General features: G+C 42.1%; 1 protein-coding gene across 3 annotated transcripts in view; it reads left to right on the forward strand.

The window, feature by feature from the left end:
• pitx1 (paired-like homeodomain 1) overlaps positions 1 to 25882 on the forward strand; it is a 64688-nt gene that overhangs the window by 35408 nt on the left and 3398 nt on the right. For 2 of the 3 annotated variants that reach the window (XM_055643213.1, XM_055643214.1), the window contains exons 3-4: positions 23148 to 23301; positions 24472 to 24677. In XM_055643213.1, the coding sequence (XP_055499188.1) occupies positions 23148 to 23301; positions 24472 to 24677 (360 nt within the window). Of the gene's footprint in view, positions 1 to 22846; positions 22960 to 23147; positions 23302 to 24471; positions 24678 to 25882 lie in introns of those variants that run through there. The other variant, XM_055643215.1, reaches the window with a different exon arrangement.

Consider the following 25882-nt stretch of genomic DNA (forward strand, 5'->3'; position numbering starts at 1 on the left):
GAGGTTGGGCAGGCTAGGAATGTATTCCTTAGAGCACAGGAGGATGAGGAGTATTATCATTGAGGTGCATAAAGTCGTGAGGGGAATAGATGGGGTGAATGCATAGAGTATTTTACCCAGGGTAGGGGAATCAAAGACAAGAAGACATCGGTTTAAGGTGAGAGGGGCAAAATTTAATACAAACCTGAGGGGCAACTTTTTCACACAGAGGGTAATGTTATTGAAATGAGCCACCGGAGGAGGTGGTTGAGGCAGATATTGTTGCAGCATTTAAAAGACCCTCGGTCAGGTAATGGATAGGAAGGGTTTGGCCAGATTTCAACCACATGCTGCCAAATAGGACCAGCTTAGATAGGGAACCTTGGCATGGACGAGATGGGCCGAATAGCCTGTTCCTGTGCTGTATGACTCCATGACTACGACTCTTTTCTATTGATAATATCTTTGCTAAATCTTTTTTTTAACAAAAATATCCATAAACCGTTTCAAATTATTTTTTGATTGATTCTCTCTGCTTTTAAGCTCATTTTCCAATGTTATAAACTTCTTTGGTTTATTACTGAAATATAATCTTTACAAGCATTTTTTTTAGAATCTAATGTAAAGTAGATTATAATAAATTGTGCCCCAGAGCTCGAATTGTAACTGTGTTTTGGTTATAAAATAAAAATGCAATTTATGAAAAATGTATTAAATGCTTGCTATCCTTGATGTTTTCTCAAACAATAAATGAAAGATCTTATCATTATAAAACATGAATAGGAAGGTTTGGAGGGATATGGACCAAGCGCAGGCAGGTGGGACTAGTGTAGCTGGGACATGTTGGCCGGTGTGGGCAAGTTGGGCCGGAGGGCTTGCATCCACACTGTAACACTCTATGACTCTAAATAAAAAGCATAATTAGACCTCGACATTTTACAGTGCTCTGCCTTTCTACCGCGTTTAATTTTGTGAGACGTTTTGTACTATTTCATGCCAACACCCCAAAATTGAGGAATAAATTCTGCAAAGATAGACACAAAGTGCTGGAGTAAAGTAAGAGTTAAATGCCCCTGTCCCACTTAGGAAACCTGAACGGAAACCTCTGGAGACTTTGCGCCCCACCCAAGGTTTCCGTGCGGTTCCCGCAGGTTGCAGGTGGTTGCCGGAGGTTGCAGGTAGTGGAAGCAGGTAGGGAGACTGACAAAAACCTCCGGGAACCTCCGGGAAACCCTTGGGTGGGGCGCAAAGTCGCCAGAGGTTTCCGTTCAGGTTTCCTAAGTGGGACAGGGTCAGGCAGCATCTCTGGAGAAAAACAATGGGTGATGTTTTAGGTTGGGACCCTTCTTCAGACTGAAAGGGATGATGAGTGGGGGGGGGGGGGGGGGGGGGGGGGGGAGATGAAGAGCTGGAGGCGAGGAAAAAACAGGACCATTCGCCTCCATCTTCCCCGATAGCCACCAATTCCATCAGGAAGTCTCCAATTTCTGGACATACACAACAAAATGAGCCCATCGGTGGACCAGTCCCTCGCAAACAAAGGGGATTTGGTAACCTTTAATCAGTCTCTGCTTTCAAACTGGGAGAAATGGCACACAATACAGTCAACAGTCTTATTGGAAAGGTAAGTGCCTGTAAGCTCATTAACTATTTTATTTCATTTTTGCTGTTTTCAGCTTTTTGCTGTAATTTTACTATTTTTAATTGTGAGTGTTTAAAAGGGGTTTTTTTTCCCCTTTTTAAAAATATTTAATTTTATTCAAATCTTTTTAAATGCTTGGCTTTGGTTAAAATCTGTTCGAAAGCCAAATACCTAGAACACAGAACAAAGAACTTTTTTTACTTATTTCATTCTTCCTTTCTTCCTTCTTTCCAGCACAATGTTTGTGTCAAACATAATGCCAAAATAATAGGACACAGTGTGCTGGAGTAGCTCAGCAGGTTAGGCGGCACCTCTGGAGAACGCGGAACGGTAACGCTTCGGGTTGACGCCCTTCCTCAGACCCACGTTCTCCTGAGATGCTGCCTGACCTGCTGAGTTACTCCAGCAACTTGTGTCATTTTGTGTATTATGAACCAGCATCTGTAGTTCCTTGTTTCCACATAATGCCAAGATAACCCAACCACACATGGTCTGAAGAAGGGTGTCGACCCTGAAACGTCACCTGCCCATGCCCTCCAGAGACGCTGCCTGACCCGTTCAGTTACTCCAGCTCTTTGTGCCTTGTTTTGTAAACCAGCGTCCGCAGTTCCTTGTACCTCATGATCCATACGTCTCCATTCTCAACGTATCCATGCTGTGGCAAATGAACTAACTGGATATTCCAGAGGTAGGGCCTTAGGGAATGATGCGTGTGTCTACCATCAAGCCAAACTCAAGTACAATAGATGGTGGTGGCCTATGGTAGATGACAATTGTCCCCGATGTTGGGGAAGTCCAGAACAAGGGGTCACAGTTTAAGGATAAAGGGGAAATCTTTTAGGACCGAGATGAGAAAAACATTTTTCACACAGCGAGTGGTGAATCTGTGGAATTCTCTGCCACAGAATGTAGTTGAGGCCAGTTCATTGGCTATATTTAAGAGGGAGTTAGATGTAGCCCCTGTGGCTAAAGGGATCAGGGGGTATGGAGAGAAGGCAGGTACAGGATACTGAGTTGGATGATCAGCCATGATCATATTGAGTGGCGGTGCAGGCTCGAAGGGTCGAATGGCCTACTCCTGCACCTATTTTCTATGCTTCTATGTAAGATTACAAAAAATGGTGAGCGCTGCCCAGTCCATCACAGGTACTGACATCCCCACCATCGAAGGAATCTTCAAGAGTCGCTGCCTCAAAAAGGCAGCCGGCATCAACGGAGACCCACACCACCCTGGCCACGCTCTCATTTCACTACGGGAAGAAGATACAGGAACCTGAAAACTGTAACATCCGGGTTCAGGAGTAGCTTCTTCCCAACAACTATCAGGCTATTAAACACTACAACCTCCAAATAAACTCCAAAGTACATAGACTTGGGGCATTATTTTTTTTTTTGAGCTTCGCGTTTCAGGACATATAGCACTGACGACTAGGTGGACAAAAGTGTTGGAGAAACTCAGCGGGTGCAGCAGCATCTATGGAGGGAAGGAAATAGGCGGTCTGGAAATCCTTCTGGAAATAGGCAATGTTTCGGGCCGAAACCCTTCCGGGTTTCGGCCCGAAACGTTGCCTATTTCCTTCCCTCCATAGATGCTGCTGCACCCGCTGAGTTTCTCCAGCACTTTTGTCTACCTTTGATTTTCCAGCATCTGCAGTTCCTTCTTAAGCACTCATAATAATAATAATAATAATAGATTTTATTTGTATAGCGCTTTTCAAGGACTTAAAGTCATGGCTCTTGACTCTTGGGAGTTAAAAGACAATCCAATCTTTGGTACCAGGCATCAGAATGATCAACTGCATTTGCTTTGTTTTAAATTAAAAATGCCGGCCAAGATTGCACTTGCAAGAATTAATTGGGTAATTTAATGTGTTCGCTGGTACCCTGACCTAAAATAAAAGCATTGTTTTTCTTTTTTCCCAGTTTATTGGAGCACATTTTTTGCCAAAGTTGCTGGGGTCTACATCAATGTTAATAGAGAACACTTAGTGACTAATTTCCCTGGGTTGTTAATGTTATACGCTGGGAGTGAATGTCTCGTATCCAATTAAAAAATCACACTTATTTATATTGACTGTTACTTAAACGTTAAAAATTAACAAGCTGGTTGAATGCCAAGCAGCAATTAGACACTGTACATATTTCTCCAAACATCTTACCTCTCTCTGGCTCTCTCACTCACTCTATTTCTGTTCCTCGCTGTCGCCCTCCCTCTATCCCCTCTACATCTCTCTCTCTCGACCTTTCATTCTCTCTCACCCTCTTTCTCTCTCTCTCTCTCTCTCTCTCTCTCTCTCTCACACACTCCTCTACTCCTTGCTCCTCCCTCCTCCCCCCCCTCCTCTCTCCTCTCTTCTCCTCTCTCCTCCCCTCCTCCTCTCCTTTCTCTCTCTCTCTCTCTCTCCCTGTGGTTCTACTATCGATTGATGGCAATAAACCAATTGGTTTAAAATTAAGCCGATAGCCCACTGCATTTTTTCAATTGGGACATGAAAAACAGAGTTCTACTGAGAAGAGATGCCTGCAATCTTGGCCTCCAGCTCTGACTGAATATTGACCTCTTATTTTCAGCAGAATCGCTGCAGGCCATGCTCTGCAAAAACTATCTGAAAGCAGCCAACATAGTGTACATGTTCAACACACTTGATTGTATTAACAGCGTGGCGGGGGGTGGCGAGGGTGGGGAGGAACTGGAGACTTCTCCTTCTCGTCTTCCCAACCTCACACCAATTTTAACAACTTTAAGGAGTGTATCCAAAAATGTGTATGTGAAAAAAAACCATGCGTATACATATATATAATCTGTAACTTTCCTCAATTCTTTTATCAGCCTGTTCTTTTTTTTGGCTATTTTAAACTTTAGGCTTTAGAGATACAGTGCAGAAACAGGCTCTTTGGCCCACCGAATCCGCGCCCACCAGCGATCACCCCGTTCCTATCCTACACACTAGAGACAGTTTACAATTTTAATGAAACCAATGAACCGACAAACCTGAACGTCTTTGGAATGTGGGAGGAAACTGGAGCACCCGGAGAAAACCCACGTAGTCACAGAGAGAATGTACAAACTCCATATAGACAGCACCTGTAATTAGGATCGGACCAGGGTCTCTGGCGCAGTAAGGCAGCAACTCTACCGCTGCGCCACCATGCCGCCCACAAAGGAACATGTTCCTCAAACATTTTGAGGAGCGTGCCTTCACCCGGGCAACGAATATTCAAAGTATCGCATTGTAGCATGAACGTGTAGAACAGAAAAATAACTCCACCACCAAGTGCTGCCACTGGGATACCTGTTCAGATCAGATTCAGATTCAGATTCAGATTCAATTTTAATTGTCATTGTCAGTGTACAGTACAGAGACAACGAAATGCATTTAGCATCTCCCTTGAAGAGCGACATAGCAAACGATTTGAATAAAAAAAAATAATAATAAGTGTCCGGGGGGGGGGGGGGGGGTGATTGGCAGTCACCGAGGTACGTTGTTTAGTAGAGTGACAGCGGCCGGAAAGAAGCTGTTCCTCGACCTGCTGGTTCGGCAACGGAGAGACCTGTAGCGCCTCCCGGATGGTAGGAGGGTAAACAGTCCATGGTTGGGGTGAGAGCAGTCCTTGGCGATGCTGAGCGCCCTCCGCAGACAGCGCTTGCTTTGGACAGACTCAATGGAGGGGAGCGTGGAACCGGTGATGCGTTGGGAAATTTTCACCACTCTCTGCAATGCCTTCCGGTCGGAGACAGAGCAGTTGCCATACCATACTGTGATGCAGTTGGTAAGGATGCTCTCGATGGTGCAGCGGTAGAAGTTCACCAGGATCTGAGGAGACAGATGGACCTTCTTCAGTCTCCTCAGGAAGAAGAGACGCTGATGAGCCTTCTTGATCAGAGTAGAGGTATTGTGGGTCCAAGAGAGGTCATCGGAGATGTTGACTCCCAGCAACCTGAAGCTAGAAACACGTTCCACCTCCGTCCCGTTAATGTGGATGGGGGTGTGCGTGCCGCCTCTGGACTTCCTGAAGTCTACAATGAGCTCCTTGGTCTTCTTGGAGTTAAGGGCCAGGTTGTTGTCAGCGCACCATGCTGCTAAGTGCTGGACCTCCTCCCTGTAGGCCAGCTCATCGTTGTTGCTGATGAGGCCAATCACCGTTGTATCATCTGCATACTTGATGATGGTGTTAGTACCATGTACAGGTGTGCAGTCATAGGTGAAGAGGGAGTAGAGGAGGGGGCTCAGCACACAGCCCTGAGGAACGCCGGTGTTCAGGGTGTTCAGGGTGAGGGTTGAAGAGGTGTGCTTGTCTAACCTCACAGACTGGGGTCTGTTGGTTAGAAAGTCCAGTATCCAGTTGCAGAGGGAGGGGTCGATGCCCAGGTTACCGAGTTTGGTGATCAGTTTTCACACAACATCTATTCTGGCATATCCTTCATTCTCACCTGGTGAGGGCATGTCCCTAACAACTCTCACCAACTTCTACAGATGCACCGTAGAAAGCATATTATTGATAGTTTATCCTATTTTTCTAATTTCTTTCTTTCTTTCTTTTTCCTATCTATAAATATAAATAAATAATTACAGGCAATGTTAATAGGTAACTGACAAAGGAGGATCCCAGCTACTTTGGTAACTGGGTCCCTGCAAACCTGGATATTTAATATGTAACCGTTAAACAAAGTCTGTACTGGTTTGGACTATGATATGCAGATGCCTCTAATAAAAAAATGTATTAAAAAAAAAAAAAGCATTCTTTCAGGATGCATCACAGCATGGTTTGGGAACAGCGCCATCAAAGACCACAAGATATCCCAGCGAATTGCGGGCACAGCCCAGACCATCACGCTAACCGACCTCCTTTCCATTAACTCCATTTACACTTCACGCTGCCTCTGCAAGGCCACCAGCATAATCAAGGTCCAGTCTCACCCTTGGTCACTCCCTCTTCTCCACTCCCCCATCAGGCAAGAGGTACAGAAATGTGAAAACGCACATCTCCAGATTCAGGGAGAGTTTCTTCCCAGCTGTTATCCACCGTTTGCTTGCGAATATCTTAGTTTTCATACTTGTTTTCAATGAAACTCAAGCATAGAGCACTGATAATAATGGATGCAATAATCCCACCTTTCTGCTCCTGCGGCCTCAGAAACTAACCATTCAGCTGTGCCTTGTTTCTCAAATTTGATAGAAACTTTCTAATTACTGAGCAATATCTATTTGAAAAACATTTTTTTAAATCTTGCATTCACAATGGATTTGTGTAGTTGTATGCAGTGTCCCATACATGGAATATTAAAGAAGATATTATGGGTGGTGTAAAAATACCAGGCACACTAATCAGTTCCTGACTAAAGATTAATGAGAAGAAATGTGGGTGGAATTCCCCTAAAAAAATACAGAAAATATAACAACATATTTCTGGGCACCTCAACCTATGTTGTTCTTCTAAGGTTTAGACTTTGTACTTTTGAGATACAGCACGAAAACAGGTCCTTCGGCCCTCTGAGTTCATGCCAACCAGTGATTATCCCTCGCACTAGCACTATCCTACACACTAGGGACAAGTTACAATTTTACCACAAACGTCTTTGGAGTGTGCGAGGAACCGGAGCACTCAGAGAAAACCCACACAACCCAGGTCATGGGGAGAACGTGCAAACTCCATACAGACAGCACCCATATCCAGGATCGAACCCGGGTCTCTGACTCTACCGCTGCACCACCGTGCCGCTGTTTGTCATTTAGATGATTTATTGCTACATAGCAGTTTTCCTGAGAGCCCAGCATAAAATACAACAATATTATAACCTTATATTATTATTAACTATAAAATTTAATCACCAAATCCCGCTTCTTGCCTCTTGCTGACAAAAACAACTGCCGTTATAATAATTACTGAAGTCTTTGGAAAGGTTCCTGCAACATTTACGTCATTAGTTCTCTCGAGAAACAAGAATTAGAATTGGAATTTATAAGGAAGGATGAATTGAAATTGAAAACATGTTTTAAACGTAACATTTCAAAATTCTCAACATTTGCCTCTTCACAAAATCATGATCTATTTCTTTTTTGAGGTACAGGTAATTACAATCATCCCAGGTGTCGTTAAATAATATTACGTTATTTAGCATCTTGTGCCGGCCACTGCTCTGTATCTATCGATACTTTTCATTATCGAGTGGCACAGGGCTGCAGCGGGTAGAGCTGTTGCCGCACTATACAGAGACTCAGGTTCAATCCTGACCTCAGGTGCTGCTGCCTGTGTGGAGTTTGCACATTCTACTTGAGACTGCATGGGTTTCCTCCAGGTGCTCCCATTTTCTCCCACATCCCAAACACACATTGGCCTCTGTAAATTACCCTTCATAGAAACATAGAAATTAGGTGCAGGAGTAGGCCATTCGGCCCTTCGAGCCTGCACCGCCATTCAATATGATCATGGCTGATCATCCAACTCAGTATCCCGTACCTGCCTTCTCTCCATACCCCCTAATCCCCTTAGTCACAAGGGCCACATCTAACTTCCCTCTTAAATATAGCCAATGAACTGGCCTCAACTACCCTCTGTGGCAGAGAGTTCCAGAGATTCACCACTCTCTGTGTGAAAAAAGTTCTTCTCATCTCGGTTTTAAAGGATTTCCCCCTTATCCTTAAACTGTGACCCCTGTCCCTGGACTTCCCTAACATCGGGAACAATCTTCCTGCATCTAGCCTGTCCAACCCCTTAAGAATTTTGTAAGTTTCTATAAGATCCCCTCTCAATCTCCTCAATGTGGATACAAAAAAGATAACAGATCTACGCTGAGAAGGGATGATCAATGGTCTGGGTGCATTTGATGGGCAGAAGGGCCTGTTTCCATACTGTATTGTCTATTGTCTATTGTATACTTCATTTAATCAATAAATTTACAAAAAAATGATTAGTCTCAGAATTAAGATGAAAAATTGACCTCGTGCTAACCATCATTTGAGGCAAAAAGTTTCCAAATATGATTGTCTTCACTCTTAAATGACCAGATTATAATTTTTAGATTATGCCTACCTGGTGATGGGTTCTTCTGAATCAGAATCTGAATTCATGAATTCACCTGAATCTGAATTAAAGGATTCATCGGAATCAGAATCTGATTTCATGGGATCATATAATCAGCTGATTCGTTCCATCTGTCAGTTTCATATGCTGTTTCTTATTATCTTCAATTAATTACTTTTAATCTTCAATTCTATTTATGAATCCCAATGGATGTCCCCCTTTTTGTGTAATATCTCCTTGTAATTTATATTCGGGCTCCAGGGATCATCCTGATTAATCGCATCTCTACACCCTTATGCAATTGTATCCTCTCTAAAGTGTCCAATACTATCAATCTTGTAAGCTTGGACTAACCAATGCTTTATAGATGTATCTGTGGATGCACAAGTGATTTGGATTTTTTTTAAACTAACATCCCATTAGTTTGTCAAGTCAAGTCAAGTTTTATTCGTCACTTGCACTTTAAGTGCAGTGAAATGAATTTGCCAGCAGCGGTACAATAAAAAAAAGAAACCACAATACACAATCTAAACATTTAACACTAACATCCACCACAGCATTCATCACTGTGGTGGAAGGCACAAAGTTTGGTCATAATTTGTAATTATGTTTTCAAATTTGCCATGATATTACAATAGGTTGCCGTGACAGTCATTTTAATACATATAGTCATTTTACTCATTGCTACAGTCACATGGTGATTTTACTCATTATTATAGTGATCACTGCTATATAGTAATTTTTCACCATTCAGAAATTGCTATTTTCTGTTCTCTTTATTTCACATTTAGTTTATTTTATTTTATAGATACAGCATGGAAACGGGCCCTTCAGTCCCACAGAGTCCATGCTGATCACCCCATCACAGTAGTTCTACTTATCCTACTTTCTCACCTGCACTCTGCACACAGTGACAAATTAACCGACAAACCCGCACATCTTTGGGATGTGGGAGGAAACCGGAGCACCTGGAGGAAACCCACGCGGTCACAAGGATAAGATACAAACTCCACAGACAGCACCCGAGGTCAGGATCGAACCTGGATCTCCGGCGCTGTAAGGCAGCAGCTCCACCTGCTGCGCCACTGTGCTGCCTATACTTACATCCATTTGTCACACGACTGCCCGTTTGCTTAACCTGTTACTATTTTAATTCGCAGTCACGCTTAGATCTGCACTAATATGCAAACTAACAAGGGAAAAGTGCAAATGATATTATTGAATACGCTATGTGTAGGCAGGAACTGCAGATGCTGGTTTACACCGAAGAAAGACACAAAATCTGGAGCAACTCAGCGGGGCAGGCAGCATCGCTGGAGAAAAGGAATAGTGACGTTCCTGAAAAGGGTCTCGACCCAAAACGTCACATATTCCTTTTCTCCAGAGATGCTGCCTGTTCCAGCACTCTGTGTCTGTTAGCGATTCACAGCACTGAATCCCCCCCAAACAAACTTTGGTAGAGGTTTCAACTGTGTAAGTGGTGCACCAAAATGAACCCGTTTAAGTGAAATATTTATGCAATAACAAATTTATATTTATATATTGTTTTAACAACGTGATGCCAATGCCCACCACGGGGGGTGGATGCCGATCAACATTTACAGAGGGGCGCAGAGGAGGTTCTGAATAAATCATCAAAACTTTAGATAGACACAAAATTCTGGAGTAACTCAGCGGGACAGGCAGCATCTCTGGAGAAAATGAATAGATCGAAAAGTCACCTATTCCTTTTCCTCCATAGATGATGCCTGGCCCGCTGAGTTACTCCAGAATTTTGTGTCTAACTTTGGTGTAAACCAGTACTTGCAGTTCTCTCCCACACAATCAAAACTTTAGCAAGTTCTTTCTAAAAAAAACAGCTTAAGGATAATAGTGAGTGAGAGAGAGAGAGAATTCAAGAGCTTAGAGTCTGACCAGCGGAATGCACAGAGATGTTAGCGGGTTAAGTGGAGACCCATTTTTAGGTTGATCAATTGTAATTTTTTACAGAATAGAATCGGAGCGTTGGTACTGGGAATCAAACACTCTTTGAAATGCTACCGGGATTTTTCCGGTTAGTCAAATTTAATATTTAACAAAACGTCACTTGTTAATTGGAACCTCCACTGCCCAGAGCAGGGGAATTGAGAACCAAAGGACATAGGTTTAAGGTGAAGGGGGGATAGTTTTATTAGGAATCTGAGGGGTAGCTTTTCACACAAAGGGTGGTGGGTGTATGGGACGAGCTGCCGGAGGAGGTGGGCGAGGCAGGGACTATCGCAACGTTTAAGAAGCATTTATACAGGTACACGGATAGGACAGCTTTAGAGGGATATGAACCAAACGAAGGCAAGTGGGACTAGTGTAGATAGGCCATGTTGGTCGGTGTGGGCAAGTTGGGCCGAAAGGCCTTTTACAACGCTCTATAATTTTGCTCCGATTTCGACATTTCGATTGAAAACTTTCCCAGAGGACGAGGCTTTTTTTGCACTAATATTGTTTTTATTTTTCATTCATTGAACTGTTCTGTTTATTGTGCTATCTGTAAGTAGTGTGTTTACAGGCCACGTGGTTCTATTTTCGGTACATATAACAATTAAATACTCTTGATTTCCCAACCCGACGTGAAGCCACGAGAAACTGCAGATGCTGGAATCTTGAGCAAAACACAAACTGCTGGAGCAACTCAGCGGGCCAGGCAGCGTCTGTGGTGGGAATGAACAGCGTTTCTAACCAGGACCATTCAGACTGAACGCCATCTATCCATTCCCTCTACAGATGCTGCCTGGCCCGCTGAGTTCCTCCAGCACTTTGTCTTTTGACCCGGTATGAACATAGCTTTCGACCAGTTTGCAAATCGGTTACAAATGAAGGACTTTGTGTTAATCCACATTGCATCAGTACCAGTGCAGCGAGTTAAACGCAGCACAAAAACGAAACTTGTTTTTGGCCAGCCCATCGTGATATTACAAAGTAGTATATGGGTGTGTAGGAAGGGACTACAGATGCTGGTTTACACCGAGGATAGACACAGAATACTGGAGTAACTCAGCGGGTCAGGCAGCATCTCTGGAGGAAAGGAATAGGTGGCGTTTAAGGTCTCGGCCCTTCTTCACACTCATTTTTCACACTCTTCAGAGTGCAGAGTAGGGATAAGTGGATTTGAAACATAACGTAGATAATAGACAATAGACAATAGACAATAGGTGCAGGAGTCGGCCATTTGGCCCTTCGAGCCAGGACCGCCATTCAATGTGATCATGACTGATCATCCCCAATCAGTACCCCGTTCCTGCCTTCTCCCCATATCCCCTGATTCCGCTATTTTTAATCCACACATACACGGTGACGTTTCCTCTTTTCTACAGAGCCCTAATCTGTTTTACACCAGGATGTATTGAGGGGGGGAGGGGGGAGGAATAAACCCTAATCGAAATTGTTTTTGCAAAATAGACATATTTCCCAAACGCCAACACCTTCGCTCCCATCGCCCGTTACCCTTGCAAAGCCGCTTGGGCAGCTTACACCCAGCGGTATGAATATTGATTTCTCTAAGTTGAAGTAACGCTTGCTTGCCCTCTCTCTCCGTTCCTCCCCCACCCTAGTTCTCCGACTAGTTTCACTGTCCTCCTGATTACATTTGCTGATTGCATGCTTCCTCGTCACCTTCCCCTCAGCCCACAATAGACCGTTCTACATTTCATTGAATTACAGTCCGCTGTGATCTGTCGTTCCCACGCCTAACCCTTCCACATATCTCTCTGTCTCCCTCTCCCCTGATTCTCAGTTTGAAGAAGGGTCTCGACCCGACCCTTCTCTCCAAAGATGCAGCCTGTCCCGCTGAGTTACTCCAGCTTTTTGTGTCTATCTTCGGTTTAAACCAGCATCTGCAGTTCCTTCGTGCATATTTCATGTGTATGCTGCCCTGTTTATCCGCGACGGACGAAAGTAAACAGGACAACTATCTTCCCACAACCCTGACAAGAAAATTACTGCACCATTTACTCATTTGTCTATTTCGCCGTTTGAGACCCAATTTAGGGATTTGGACTAATTTGACTCCTTGCTTTTCCAAGCCGAGAGGGTCAAATCTCATCGTAAAAACTATGCGTTTGCAAAATGAGCGTTGTGTTGCTTTGCGTGGAGCCCAACAAATGTATAACGACCATTAATTAAACAGCTTTTATTCTAAACGCAGACAATCGGATATCTATCGCCCCGTTTCAAAATAGATTTTCAATCGACAATAGGTGCAAAGATTGGTCATTCGCCCCTTCGAGCTAACACCGCCATTCAATGTGATCACGGCTGATCATCTATTAAAGTCGTCCTTCGTTTTAAAGGCGTGTTGTCTATTTCTCTATTGGACACTCGACCAAAGACGTACAGGTGTGTAGGCTCATTGACTTGGGTGAAATTGTAAATTGCCCCTAGTGTGTGCGTGTAGGATAGAGAGTTAGTGTACAGGGTCCGCCGGTCGGCACGGACTCGGTGGGCCGAAGGGCCGGTTTATGCGCTGTATCTCTGAACCAAACTAAACTAAACTATAAACTGGAGAGAACGAATGGGTGACGTTTCCAGTCGAGACCCTTCTTCAGACTTCAACTCACCAGCTGTGGCAAAGAAATCAACTTTATTGGTAAAGTATTTGTTGTGATTTCACCAACAAATTCGGAGGAGGATTTGCGGGATAATTGCATTATCCTTTAGAGAAACTAAACACCTCATCGGGAAGAAAAAAATAAATAAGGGTTTGCCCAAACAAAAATCCTCAATATGGTACGCGGAGCCGTGTTTTCTAAATAGAACACACACTGATCAAAAATAATCAGCCTCCTGGGATCCATCCCCACTTCCAATCCAGATGTGTGGTGTTGATGAATGACCAATCATGAAATGATCTTTGCAATCAAATCCCGAAACTTGAAATCTGGGCCGAAGGGTCTCGACCCGAAACATCAACTATCCGTGTTCTCTGGAGGTGTTTAAGTAGGAACTGCAGATGCTGGAAAATCGAAGGCACACAAAAAATGCCGGAGAAACTCAGCGGGTGCAGCAGCATCTATGGAGCGAAGGAAATAGGCAACGTTTCGTCCCGAAACGTTGCCTATTTCCTTCGCTCCATAGATGCTGCTGCACCCGCTGAGTTTCTCTGGAGGTGTTGCCTGCCTGACCCGCTGAGTTTCTCCAGCACCTTGTGTCCCTTTCAGAATTCTCTATTGTCCGTGTTCTATCTCCAGTGCAGCCTTGGAATTATATTGTGAGACACCGGCCAATGTTGACCCCTGCCGTTGGCAAACATTTAGGTTTAGTTAAGATGTCCCCCCCGCAATTGAACGCCCGTGGCGCCTAAATAAGTATTCCCTCGTCTTTACAAGTGTCTTTATACCAGAGTGACCCCCGTTTATACGCCACACTTTCTCCGAAAAGTAATTATTTTGGAGCATTCTGTAATTCCGGTCGTCAAAAACAAAATCCAATACAAGGAACGATGCATTAGATACATATTTCCTTAAAATTTCAGCCCCATTTTTTTTATTTTAGTACTTTTTCTTTCGTTTATCTTACCATATTTGTGCGGATGTGTGTGTATGTGAGTGTCGTTTGTCCCCGTTTGGTTCCGACCTGATTCGGGTGGGTTGAAGGTGGGTAAGGGTAAGGGCTTTGAGGTTCGCTTACATACTGTTGCACAACTATGCCTTGACTGTCACTGTCTGTTATCATTGTATGTATGCAAATTGCTATGAAATTCAAATAAAAAGATTTAAATCAAGGTTTCAGCAAAGAAAAGTGAAACGCTAACCTCGCCGACTTTTCTTTATAAAATGCAGATTTATCAGACATCAACGAAGGCTCTGCGTTGGAAAAAAATAATAATCGATAGATCATAAACTATTTTGTCAAATAGAATCCCTAAAAACTGGAGTAACTCAGCGGGTCAGTCAGCAAAGAGTTGGCTGTTTCAGGTGTACAATATCAACGGGTGTATTGTAATTGTAATTGTAATTGTAATTAATTTATTAGCCAAGTATGTAAAACCAAATCAGGAATTTGATTTGCCATACAGTCATACCAAATAAGCAACAAGACACCCAACTGCATTGGAATGAACATAAGCATCCATAATGGGTGATGGGAGGCATTAACGTATTATAAAAACACGCTCTGCAGTTCAATAAGAAACGCAACTTTGTACAATTCAGTGCAACTTTGTACAAGTCCCTATTTTAAATATTGTAAGCCATTGCTTTTCAAATGTCAAAATCCAGAGGGTTTTTTTAAATGGTGCAGTTGAGATGTTTTGGTTCGCGTTGCTTTTTGTTTTGCAAGCAATTCCAATGGTTGCGTTTTGTTCTTGTTTCTTCGCCATGCACGGCTGTTCTTCCCCCTGCAACCCCCAGACCCAGTTTACAGTGATTTCGATTTGATTAAAAAAAAGGACTGGCGTTTCGAAACGTCGGAGCGTGGGAGAGAGAAACTCGCACCAGTGAGAGGTTGAGAATAGTCACGTGGACACGAGGCAAGCACCTGGATTCAGCGGTTATAGATTAAAAACCATCTGGATCTGTGGCTGTTTTCATGCCAGATACCGAAATACATCTAAAAGTCAGAACCCTGAATTAATCAAAACCCCATCACAATAAAGGGAGGGGGGGGGGGGAATGCAACCTTTTTATTTCCTATTACAGTCTATTTATCTCCATACAAAGGGTTTCTCTGTGTGCTTACAGCATTTATTGGGTGAAATTCCAATACAGAAATTCAAGTTACTTGAAACGGTTCTACATATCGAAACAGTAAGGATGAGCTTCCATGAGCATATATCGAAATTAATGGATCATGCCCCCAATTCGAAGACCCGCGCCCCAAATACGTACAGGTTTGTCGCTTAATTGGCTTGGGCAAAATTGTGAATTGTCCCCAGTGTGTGTGTAGGATAGTGTCAGTGTGCGGGGATCGCTGGTTGGCGCGGACTCGGCGGGCCGAAGGGCCTGGCTCCGCGCTGCATCTCCATACTAAACTGAAGCTGACTGTGTTACATGGTCAAATGGTGAGCCGTGGAAATTCAGAAGATTGACATTTTTGGTCTGTCCGAAACTCGATGATCTACCCACCGGGTTAAAGTGTCGGGGTAATGTTGGGTCATGCCCTCGGTGTCGGGGAGAAGGTTTGGCCAACGTGCCGGCTTCCAGTGAAACCTTACAATAGCTTTGAAATTAAGGACTAACATCTTTTGCTGTCAGTCCTTTATTTTCAATTGACGTGCTAGTTCTTAATGTAGAGGTAACGATAGACCCATATTTTAAAAAAAAAGGCTTATTAGCCTGGGTAGATTAATCGTGGACTATCTCCCACTTTAACCCTGGATAAAGAGAGGTGTTAAATAATATTCCTTCGCGCAATGGAATTCCTATATCCCTAGCTATCTTGAATATGGCACGAGTTGTTGGCAAAAGGCGGAGAAAAAAATCTTTGCAGGGTGTAAGGATAATTTGGGAACGCTACCGAATATTACACTGATTAATGCATCTGCAGACGCTGATAATATCGGAAGAGGTTTTGCACTGTTGGTGTTTTTCGTGTATATGTATGTATTGATTATTATGAATGAAGTTTATTTGGGGGGGGGGGGGGAAAGATTTGATGGATAATCCGGATAAATGTTTGAAGCGGAATATTGCAAACAATGGGAAGAATGCAATATTTCACCTCAGTCTGGATTCTTTCATCAAGCAGCCTGCACAGACAAATAGCCTCACCTATGCAGTAAAATGTGTGGTGTTATAATCGTTATTTATTGATCTTTGCCCGGAGGTATACATCTGGAGAGGCATTAATTAAATCATCAGTTAAGTCATTATTGGTGTCTAGGCTGACTTGGGTGAAATACTAGGACAACATTTTTTGCCTTTGAGGCTATGCTATAGCATGAGCTGTCACCGTGGTGGAAAATTTGTGGGGCGGTAGTAAATCTATTTTAAATATGTTTCACTCCCTTGATAATGTAATGAATGTAATGATCATTTTAAAGAGTGTGTGCGCTATGTCCTGCTTCCTGCAAAAACTAAACTGAGCACAACCATTCAAAGTAGGATTAATGCAACAGTTATATTATCCATAATAATTATCTTACAGTATTGCATTTTGCATTTTGGTCATCAATGTAGATACAGTTCAGTTTATGTATGAGGGAAAGGGCCAAAAGTGAATTTAGGTGACATTATCACAATTGGATTCATTGTGAGGTTTTTTTTAAAAACATTATTGTTCTTCTTCCAGAAGCTACATTTATCCCAAAGTTGTGAAATAATCTCTTGGTTATACGTTTGTGTGCATAAGGAATGACCCGGTGTTTTTCGACACTGCTTAGAAATTGTTTTACTTAAAATTAAACAGCCCACAATTGATCTCCTGTGAGCTATGGCACAATGCTGAGTAATTATGGCAAAGCTTCCCGGGGAAGCCATAAGGCCCAACCATTTTAAAACTAGAAAAGTATTGCTGGACCGAATCGTGTGGGAAAGGACGTTCAATTATTACATGTATTTTCCAGACTATAAATAGAATTTGACACCAAACCACCTAAAGAGACATTACTGCAGTTCAGCGAAAGCTTGTGCAAAGGGAAGAGTTGCAGGAGAATCTTCAAAGAGAAAAGAGCAGTAAAAGTATTTCAGAGTTTTGAGCAAATGAATGTGCAACAATTTGTGGTGTGGTAATTAAATTCAGGATTGAACAATGAGTTACATATTGTGAAGGTTATCAAAGGGCTTTGGAATAATTGTCCTTATTGAATTGTTTGTAAATAAAAGTTTTTATTCCAAACTCTCATGCTGATAGGATTATGAAAAGGTCTTTATTTTGTTCTGCTGCTACATCATCTTTCACCTTGATGAAGTTCTTTATAAAACATTTCGTGATCCTACCCGTGATTATTCTGACCTCTGCTTAATTTAGCACTGCTCCCATTTTGTTAAATGTCCTTTTTAGCATTTTTGTTCGTATTATGTCCATGGGATGCTGAAAGTGTAAAATAATATCAGGCTCTATCAGGGTTATCAGTAACAATATTTCTTTTCAGAACACTTGATACTTTATATTGCAGAATATAATTTTACAAAATATTATTTTTATTTTTCTTGTAATTAATATTTTGCACTGGCAATTGGTGCGAATATCTAATGTTTGAATTCTTGCATCAAAAAATAAGTAGATGGAAGCAAATTAAGTGATTTAATATAATTAAGGTGAACAGCAGATGTTTAAATAATTTTCATGATTTGTGAATGTAATTTTAGTCATGATTAATTACTGTCTCAAAGTCTCACCATGCTATTATTTTTAAAAGGGTTTCCAGTCAATTCATCATGTTGTTATGTTAATAGCCCTTTCTTAAATCAATTTGTCTTAAGCACCATTTATGTAATCCCTTCTGGGTCAAGTGGTATGACATTTGCAAAAATGCATTAACTAATATGTTAACTAATGTTTGTCATGTCCTTAATGCCAATTTATAGAAGAAAGAATTGGTATAGATTTGTGAAAAATGGTACAACCAACCTACTTGAAATATTACAGCCTCAACTAGGATGCTAATCTAAAACTATACGAATATTTAATCATGGTAATCTTAATCATTTACATTACAATGTGTTTCATTCAGCTAAATGAATCTTGTTCACAGTTACAAAGTAATCACTGGAATCTTTGTTAATTCAGTTAATTTCATGCCATCAATACCATATATTTGTGTTATGTATGATATTGATACATAGTTCTGGTTATTATTGTCACATGTTCCAAGGCTCCGTGAAAAGCTTTTCTTTGCATGCTATCCAGCCAGAGAAAAGGCTGGATTATTATAATCCAGTCCTCCACAGTGCACAGATAACAGAAAGAGGGCACAACATTTAGTACACGACAAAGTCAGATAACGTTCTATCAAAGAGAGTTCAACACTCTCAAATGAGGTAGATGAGATATCCAATATAGGTATTGGATTAATATTTATACATTTTAATTATTTTGACAATTTGTATTCATCTTTTCATTAGTTTTTATAGAAATCTATGTGTACATTTACCAACTCATAGAATGCACACTATATGGAGTGACTACAATTTGTTTAAGATCATATGTCACCATTATATGTTCAGTGTGATCCATTTCTACTTTTAAAACAACCTAAAAATCATTATTTAATCTGAAAGCTGGTGCTGATTATATTTTACAATTGTAACTTCACAATCAATCAATCATTCTCATTCCATGCAATGCCAGATGAGACTGCAATAGGATTCATACAGTTAGTTTTTTTTCCTCGCCATGTTAATGTTTGTAAGATTTGCTTGTACAATTTATAACACTCTGGTACTTCTTCCCAAGCTATCTTTCTACTGCCAATTCAAATCTATTAGAGTATTGCATATGGAATGCCATCAATGTTGATCCCGGCAGATGGCTCCAAGAATTCCAACTTCTTGTGCAGAATTTGTCTTCAACAAGGCTTGTATAAATTTCCTCGTATAGCTTTCTTCTTGATGACTTGATATATCCAAAGAAGTCAATTTTTTATCCATAATTACAATGCAATTGAGTCTGTCTGCAAAAATCAACAAATTTCCCCTTATCATTAAGCAGTAAAACAGGTGTTAGGGAGCATGGCCACATTATTGAACAGAATTTGAGACCAAACCGCCTTGAGGGAAATTTGGTGCAGTTGAATTTAATAAAGAAATGGATTTTCAGGAGAATCGAAAAGGAGGAAAGAGAAAAAAAATAATTTCAGAGTTTGGAGCTTCGGCAGCTGAAGTTACAGCCATCAGTGTTAGAAAAATTACATTCAGGATTAAGCAAGAGGTCAACATTGGAGGAATGCAGTTAATTCAGAGTAGGACTGCTGGCTAAAGTGGTAGTCAGGGCAAAGTACATGGAGCAGTTTTTCAACATGAAGGAAAAGATTAAAACCAAGTTTTGATTTGGAGTCACTGGAAGTCAGCAAACACGTTGGTGATGGGTAAACAGACTGTTGCAAGTTATGATACAGGAAGCATAATATATAAGCAGTTAACAACCTGAAATTCTCTGCATTTAATTCTGAAGAAGGGTCCGGACCTGAAACGTCACCTACTCGATTTATTCCAGAGATGCTGCCTGACCTGCTGAGTTACTCCAACATTTTGTATATCTATCTTCAGTTTTCCCTTTGCACGTCCTACATCAAAATATAATGTAAATATTCAGAATAGAAGGAGCTTCCGTATAGTTATCAATCTTCACAGCCTGGAGACACATCTGGGATACATCTATTATAAAACAAAAAGTAACATATTGGCTAACTTGCTGTCTGCTGGATCTGGGGGGGATATAGTTCACCCAGTTAGTCGTAGGAAATTCTCAAATCTTTTTCAAGAGGAGTTTGGGGACATTTTGCACCCAAGTGAAAAAGCAAGCAAGACCTTGGTTCAACATTTCATCTGAACGACATTATCTTCAGCAATCCAAATCGAACCACACTGTCCACCTTAAACTTTGAATTTGAATTCTATAGTAGGATTTGACACAGACTTGAGAAGCCCCCAAACTGAGCCAAACATGCCACATGCAAATTACCTATTATGTATTTGTTGACAAATTTCATATTAGCAATAATATCTGGACAACAATATTTCTATATGTTAAGTCATCTGATATTTTTTTAATTCATCATATTTTATTTATGGTGTTTATTTGAAAATGCATTTTACAATCTTCCCTATTCATGTGCAAATCAGCAAAATTGCCTAATATGTGCTAAACATGTCGTTCACTTTGAAGTCAATAAAGCATGTTATATTCATTCACTATAAAAGACGACCTTGAAATGATGTATCGGTTACAATAGATGATCCTTAAAATGTTCAGTAAGGCCACAGATTACTTTGTCATTTCCAAAGAAAATAACAAAAATAAAATTAATAAATAACTCGCTACAAATACAATTTCCTCGATTCAATGTAATTAAATCCTAATTGTAACTATTTAGAAAAGGGCTACGGCAATATAACGTTCAGTAAAAATGAAGTTGACTTCAGCAAGAATATTGATCATAACTGCAGAGTTAGACAAGTTCCGTTTATGAAACTGTTGAATTGCCCCCACTCTTTAAATAAATAAAAGCAACTAAGGAAGCGCTCGCAGAATCTCAGTTGCGATGCCAAATATACAACACCATGACAGATCCTCGTTAGTCTGTTCCTGAATTACCCAGTGAGTAATATTCTGAGCAATGACAGCGATATCGATCGTATCTTGTAAGCCAGGTAGCTGAAATACAATCACTGCCACGGACCCGGCATATATCATCAGCCAAGCAAAATTCTCCAGAAATTCTAAACATATGCAACTAAATATTCAAGTTTAAATTGTTTTTCTTTTTGTCAGAGTTGACTGAATAAATTGCTTGCACTGCGAGGCTGGGTGAATGAGGATATTTAGCAGCGGGGAGGCAGGCCAGTGATTTAGTAGCCCGGTCGGATGTTTCTGCAATGTAACAATGGAATGTACTGACAGCACCCGTTCTGCAATGGACTTTCGGCCATTAGACTGAACCGAACGCCTTGAAAACGGGTGAAAGAAAACAGAATTACGCTGCTGCACAAAACGCGTACATTGTGATCATGAAAATTGGGATTGAAACATTCCCGAAAGAGATATTGCAAACGGTTCTCACGTCAGATGAATAAATATGTAATGCTTCTGGCTGCAATTCAAGACTAAAAGTTCAAAAATATTTACACTTCGCACTGTAGCATTGTCCGCGTTGCACAGGGCGTCATTTGAGCCATTTGCGAAATATTCACAGTTATCATTTATTCATGAAAGGATTCCAATTCCTCACTGACACGTTTCCAGTCTTCCTCGACCCCCATCTTATTGGAAACCTCTCACAAAGGAACTAACTTGAAAAATAAATACCTTGCATTTTAAGCATTCCAATTTTAAATGCACTGCATTTATTTCACCACCACTGTAACTGCCTACCTAAATCAAGCTGAATCTAGTACCGGGCATCGTGGTTAAGGCACTTCTTTATCCCATATAACATGCAATAATGTAGCCACTGCTAAGAAAAGTAAAATCCCACAATTGAAGCATTTTTAATTTACTTGTTTAATAAACGCAGAGTGGGGAAAAGGATGACAATGAATAGGTTATGCCCTGCCAGGGTTCTTTATGAACCTTCATTACACATGTGGGCCCGAACACTGTCGGAATGTAAATCATATGTTCACACGTATGAAGTCATAAGTATATTCAGCTGCAACTCTGCGATTACTCTCTGCCTTGTTCCTCAGCGACTAGTGTTTGGGGCGCCCTTTCGCAGGCAGATGCTACCGTGTATCCTGCCCATGTCCAAATTCACCTGACAGTCCCTTCCTTGGTTTATGCTGCCGCCGCCCTGCCCATTTAGACCAGATTTCGACTTTTATCAGCGCCTCTAAAGAGGAAATTAAACGGAGAGAGAGGAGAGAGAAAGAAAACATAGTAAGAGCGTGGAATTCCATTGCTTTATTACATTGAGCCAGAAATCTTACCACGCTGCCTCTGTGACCGGTTACTGAAATCGAAAGGCCAGTGAACTTAATACCTTCAAAAGCTGTCCGATTCTGGAGCATGTGAGTGTAGAATTCAGAGGGCAGTCAGGAAGATAGGGCATAACTACACAGAGTGATGAAGTGTACTAATGCCGACGATAATCCCCACCCTCTTCTTAGCGCTGCTATTTTAATTTTGTTTAACGATGGAAAATATTTTGCAACCGGCCAGCGCATCCTGCGGCCTTTGCATGGTTTAAATCTTGGAACGACATATTTTACTCGTAGTGTCCTAATTCGCAGTGCGATAATTTTCAATGCTGTGTGTATCTCATTGCTATTAAAATAAAAAGGAGAGAACATATTTCGTGCCCTGGGTATCCATTGCACGGTCTCTAAAATTAAATTGCAATTTTTGGCAGCGCGGCGCTTCTATGGAACTTCATTTGATTCATCGCTGTTTTGCAGTCGAGATTTTTTAATTTTTTTATTTTTTTATATTTTTACTGAACGGGGTCGTTTCGAGATGGATTTGTGATTTGGTGTGGGCTGCGATCTCCTTTGGCCCGGGTTAGCCCAGTCCGGGTTCTGAAGTTTGTGGGTGGTGACTCATCAGCAAAAACTAGGAGGAATCTTTCGCGGCCGGTGGGAGGAGTTGTATAACAGCTCCGCCACTTTATCCAGGCGAGTCATTACAGCACTCGACACAGTTTACAAATCCATCTGCTGCCTCTCCAACAAAACCAACGGGCTGGAAATGTAAGAGTGGGACGTTTAGCCGGACGATTAGAGAGGGGGGGGGGAGGGGGGGAGCATCATGTTTCAGTGAATGAAACGTACATTTTTTTCTTTGAACTGAACTGTGGGAACTTATCCCCTTGGATTGAACTTTTTTTTTCCGATGAAATACTAAAAAGAGCGGTGAACTATTTTGTTTAACAAAAAAGGGTGCGATGAATGTGGGTCGACTGGCCGAAAGCGGAAGACCACCACAGGCTCATTGTGATATGGCAGCGCCCAGTTTCCCCTTGCTGAGGTCGGCGGAAAGGAGAGAGCGTTTAGACAACACTGCGAGCGAATCCTCCGACGCCGAGTCTCCAGGTAATGAATCGGCGCCGAACCAGTTACTCCAAACGGGAGGCGCCATCTCCAGCGTCGAGTCTTCGCATGAGTCAATGTAAAAAAAAATCAAATCCAGATCGAACTGAAACTGTTTTCCCCTCTCCCCCCGTTATGTTCATTTCCTGTTGAAGCGAGGTAAGGACTCAACGAAGGATGAAACTTGTCAACATTAAGACTGAAGATGGGTCTCGACCCGAAACGTCGCCTATTCCTTTTCTACAGAGGTGCTGTCTGACCCGCTGAGTTACTCCAGCTCTTTGTGTCTAAGTCCCAAATAGTTATCTTAAATGTCAATGTTTGACCCAGTTCGATGGCAATTTGACAGCACGACACAGGTTTAGCTGTTGCACATCTGTCTTGTCTTTTCCGGGTTGTTTGTACCTGAATTCTTGTTGTTCACGGTGTTTGTCAGTAACAGTGGCATGACACCGTGAAATACAGCAGTGTTTTGTGCTGTAAGCAGCCAGCACATAAATTAATATTAACTATTTATAAACCATCGTGTTACATTCCGCCCATAACATAACCCACGTACATTGCACGCGTTAGTTAATGCGGTTTTGATAATGTTGACATTTGGCCAATGTAAAATATTTTATTTTACATTTCATCCATTGCTTGCTCTCGAAACAGCCGTGTGCTTTGTTTTGGAGACAAGTATGTGTGTAGCAAGGGACTGCAGATGCTGGCTCACAAAATGCCGGAGTAAGTCAGCGGGACAGGCAGCATCTCTGGATTCATTTTCTGTACCTATTCCCTTTCCCAGAGACGCTGCCTGTCCCGCTAGAGTTACTCCATGAAACCAGAGTGTATAATTGTCATATGTGCCGACGAAGGAACGATGCTATTCTTACATGTTGCAACGAAACAGGCCTGTAAACGCCAAACTCGTAAACAACATATAATAAACAAAATATAGATACAAAAATCTGGAGTAACCCAGCGGGACAGTCAGCATCTGTGGAAGAAAGGTATACGTGACGTTTCGGGTCGAAGCGCTTGTTAATAAACAAACAGAAAATCGACCTTGGTTATAATGATATAACATTCTACAGTCGTGCCACCGTCCTATTTGATGTAAGATCATGCTTCTGGCTGGTTTGGTCTACTGAGGATAAAAATGTTACATGTTATGTTTGCGTTTCGTAGAAAAAGATAAGTTGATGCAAAGCAAAACTGAAGACTGTACTGTCGATGACCCGTCCAAGAAAAAACGGCAGCGGCGTCAGAGAACGCACTTCACCAGCCAGCAGCTCCAGGAGCTGGAAGCCACCTTTCAACGCAACCGCTACCCTGACATGTCTATGAGAGAGGAGATCGCCGTCTGGACGAATCTTACCGAGGCCAGGGTTCGGGTGAGTAAACCTCATTTCTTAGCGGTCCCGCTTATTAGAAAGTATTAGATTACAAAGTAATACAAAATATTAGACAAAAAAGAGAGACTGAAAATACCACGGGCCAGAGCACTAGACTTTATGGGCGCAGCGGTGTAGTTGTTGCCGTACTACGCCAGAGACCCGGGTTCGATCCTGACCACGGGTGCTGTCTGTACGGAGTTTGTACGTTCTCCCCGCGACCGAGTGGGTTTCCTCCGGGTGCTCTGGTTTCCTCTCACACTCCAGAAACGAACAACGTGCGCGGTTTGCCCTGGTATCATTAGTAGGATGATTGGTTTCGGTAAAGATTGTAAATTATCCCTAGTGTGTTAATTCATGTATGGGGATGGCTGGTCGGCGCGGATTTGGTGGGCCGAAGGACCTGTTTCTGCGCTGCATCTCTAAAACTAAACTAAACTTAATCTCACGTAAGTGTCCACATTTATGGAGCAGTTAAATAGTTTAACAAGCTTCTTAATGTGTGGAACTGCGCACAATTGCCTTATTATTTTTAGAACTAGCGCAGTGTATGTAAGGACTTGGTGGGACTTTTGACAGCGTCAGAGACCCGGGTTCGATCCTGACTGTGGATGTTCTCTGTCACGGAGTTTGTACATTCCCTTTGTGACCTGCACGGATTTTCTCCGGGATCTCCCGTTTCCTCCCCCCCCACTCCAAAGACGTACAGACGTGTATAGGTTAATTGGCTTCGGTATAATTGTGTAAATTGTCCCTAGTGTGTGTAGGATAGTGATAGTGTTAGTGTGCGGGGATTGCTGGTCGGCGCGGACTCGGTAGGCCGAGAGGCCAGTTTCCGCGCTGTATCTCTAAACTCAATACTCTAGTCTGGTGTTCCTGACATATTATCAAGGCAGACTGTCTGAACTTTCAAAGATGTCCTTGGGAATGACGATCAATCTTGTATTCCACATAATCCACGCGGAATAATTACACCATGTACCTTCGCCTTGAAAATCAACTTGTGTGCCTTCGCCCATGAGAAAGTCTACGGACTGGTAACCAGACGTAGAGGGGAGGGGGGGGGGGGGGGGGGGGGGAGTTTGCCCTGTCAGCTGTACAGATGGAAGCGCGGGCTGTCAGGGAATGTATGTGTGTTCCCTACACTGAACTCTCGGCGGTTTCAGCGATTACCAGAGGGGAAGCAAACTGCAAGTTAGTCGGGC

Source organism: Leucoraja erinacea, chromosome 11 (assembly GCF_028641065.1).
Source record: "Leucoraja erinacea ecotype New England chromosome 11, Leri_hhj_1, whole genome shotgun sequence".
Taxonomy (NCBI): domain Eukaryota; kingdom Metazoa; phylum Chordata; class Chondrichthyes; order Rajiformes; family Rajidae; genus Leucoraja; species Leucoraja erinaceus.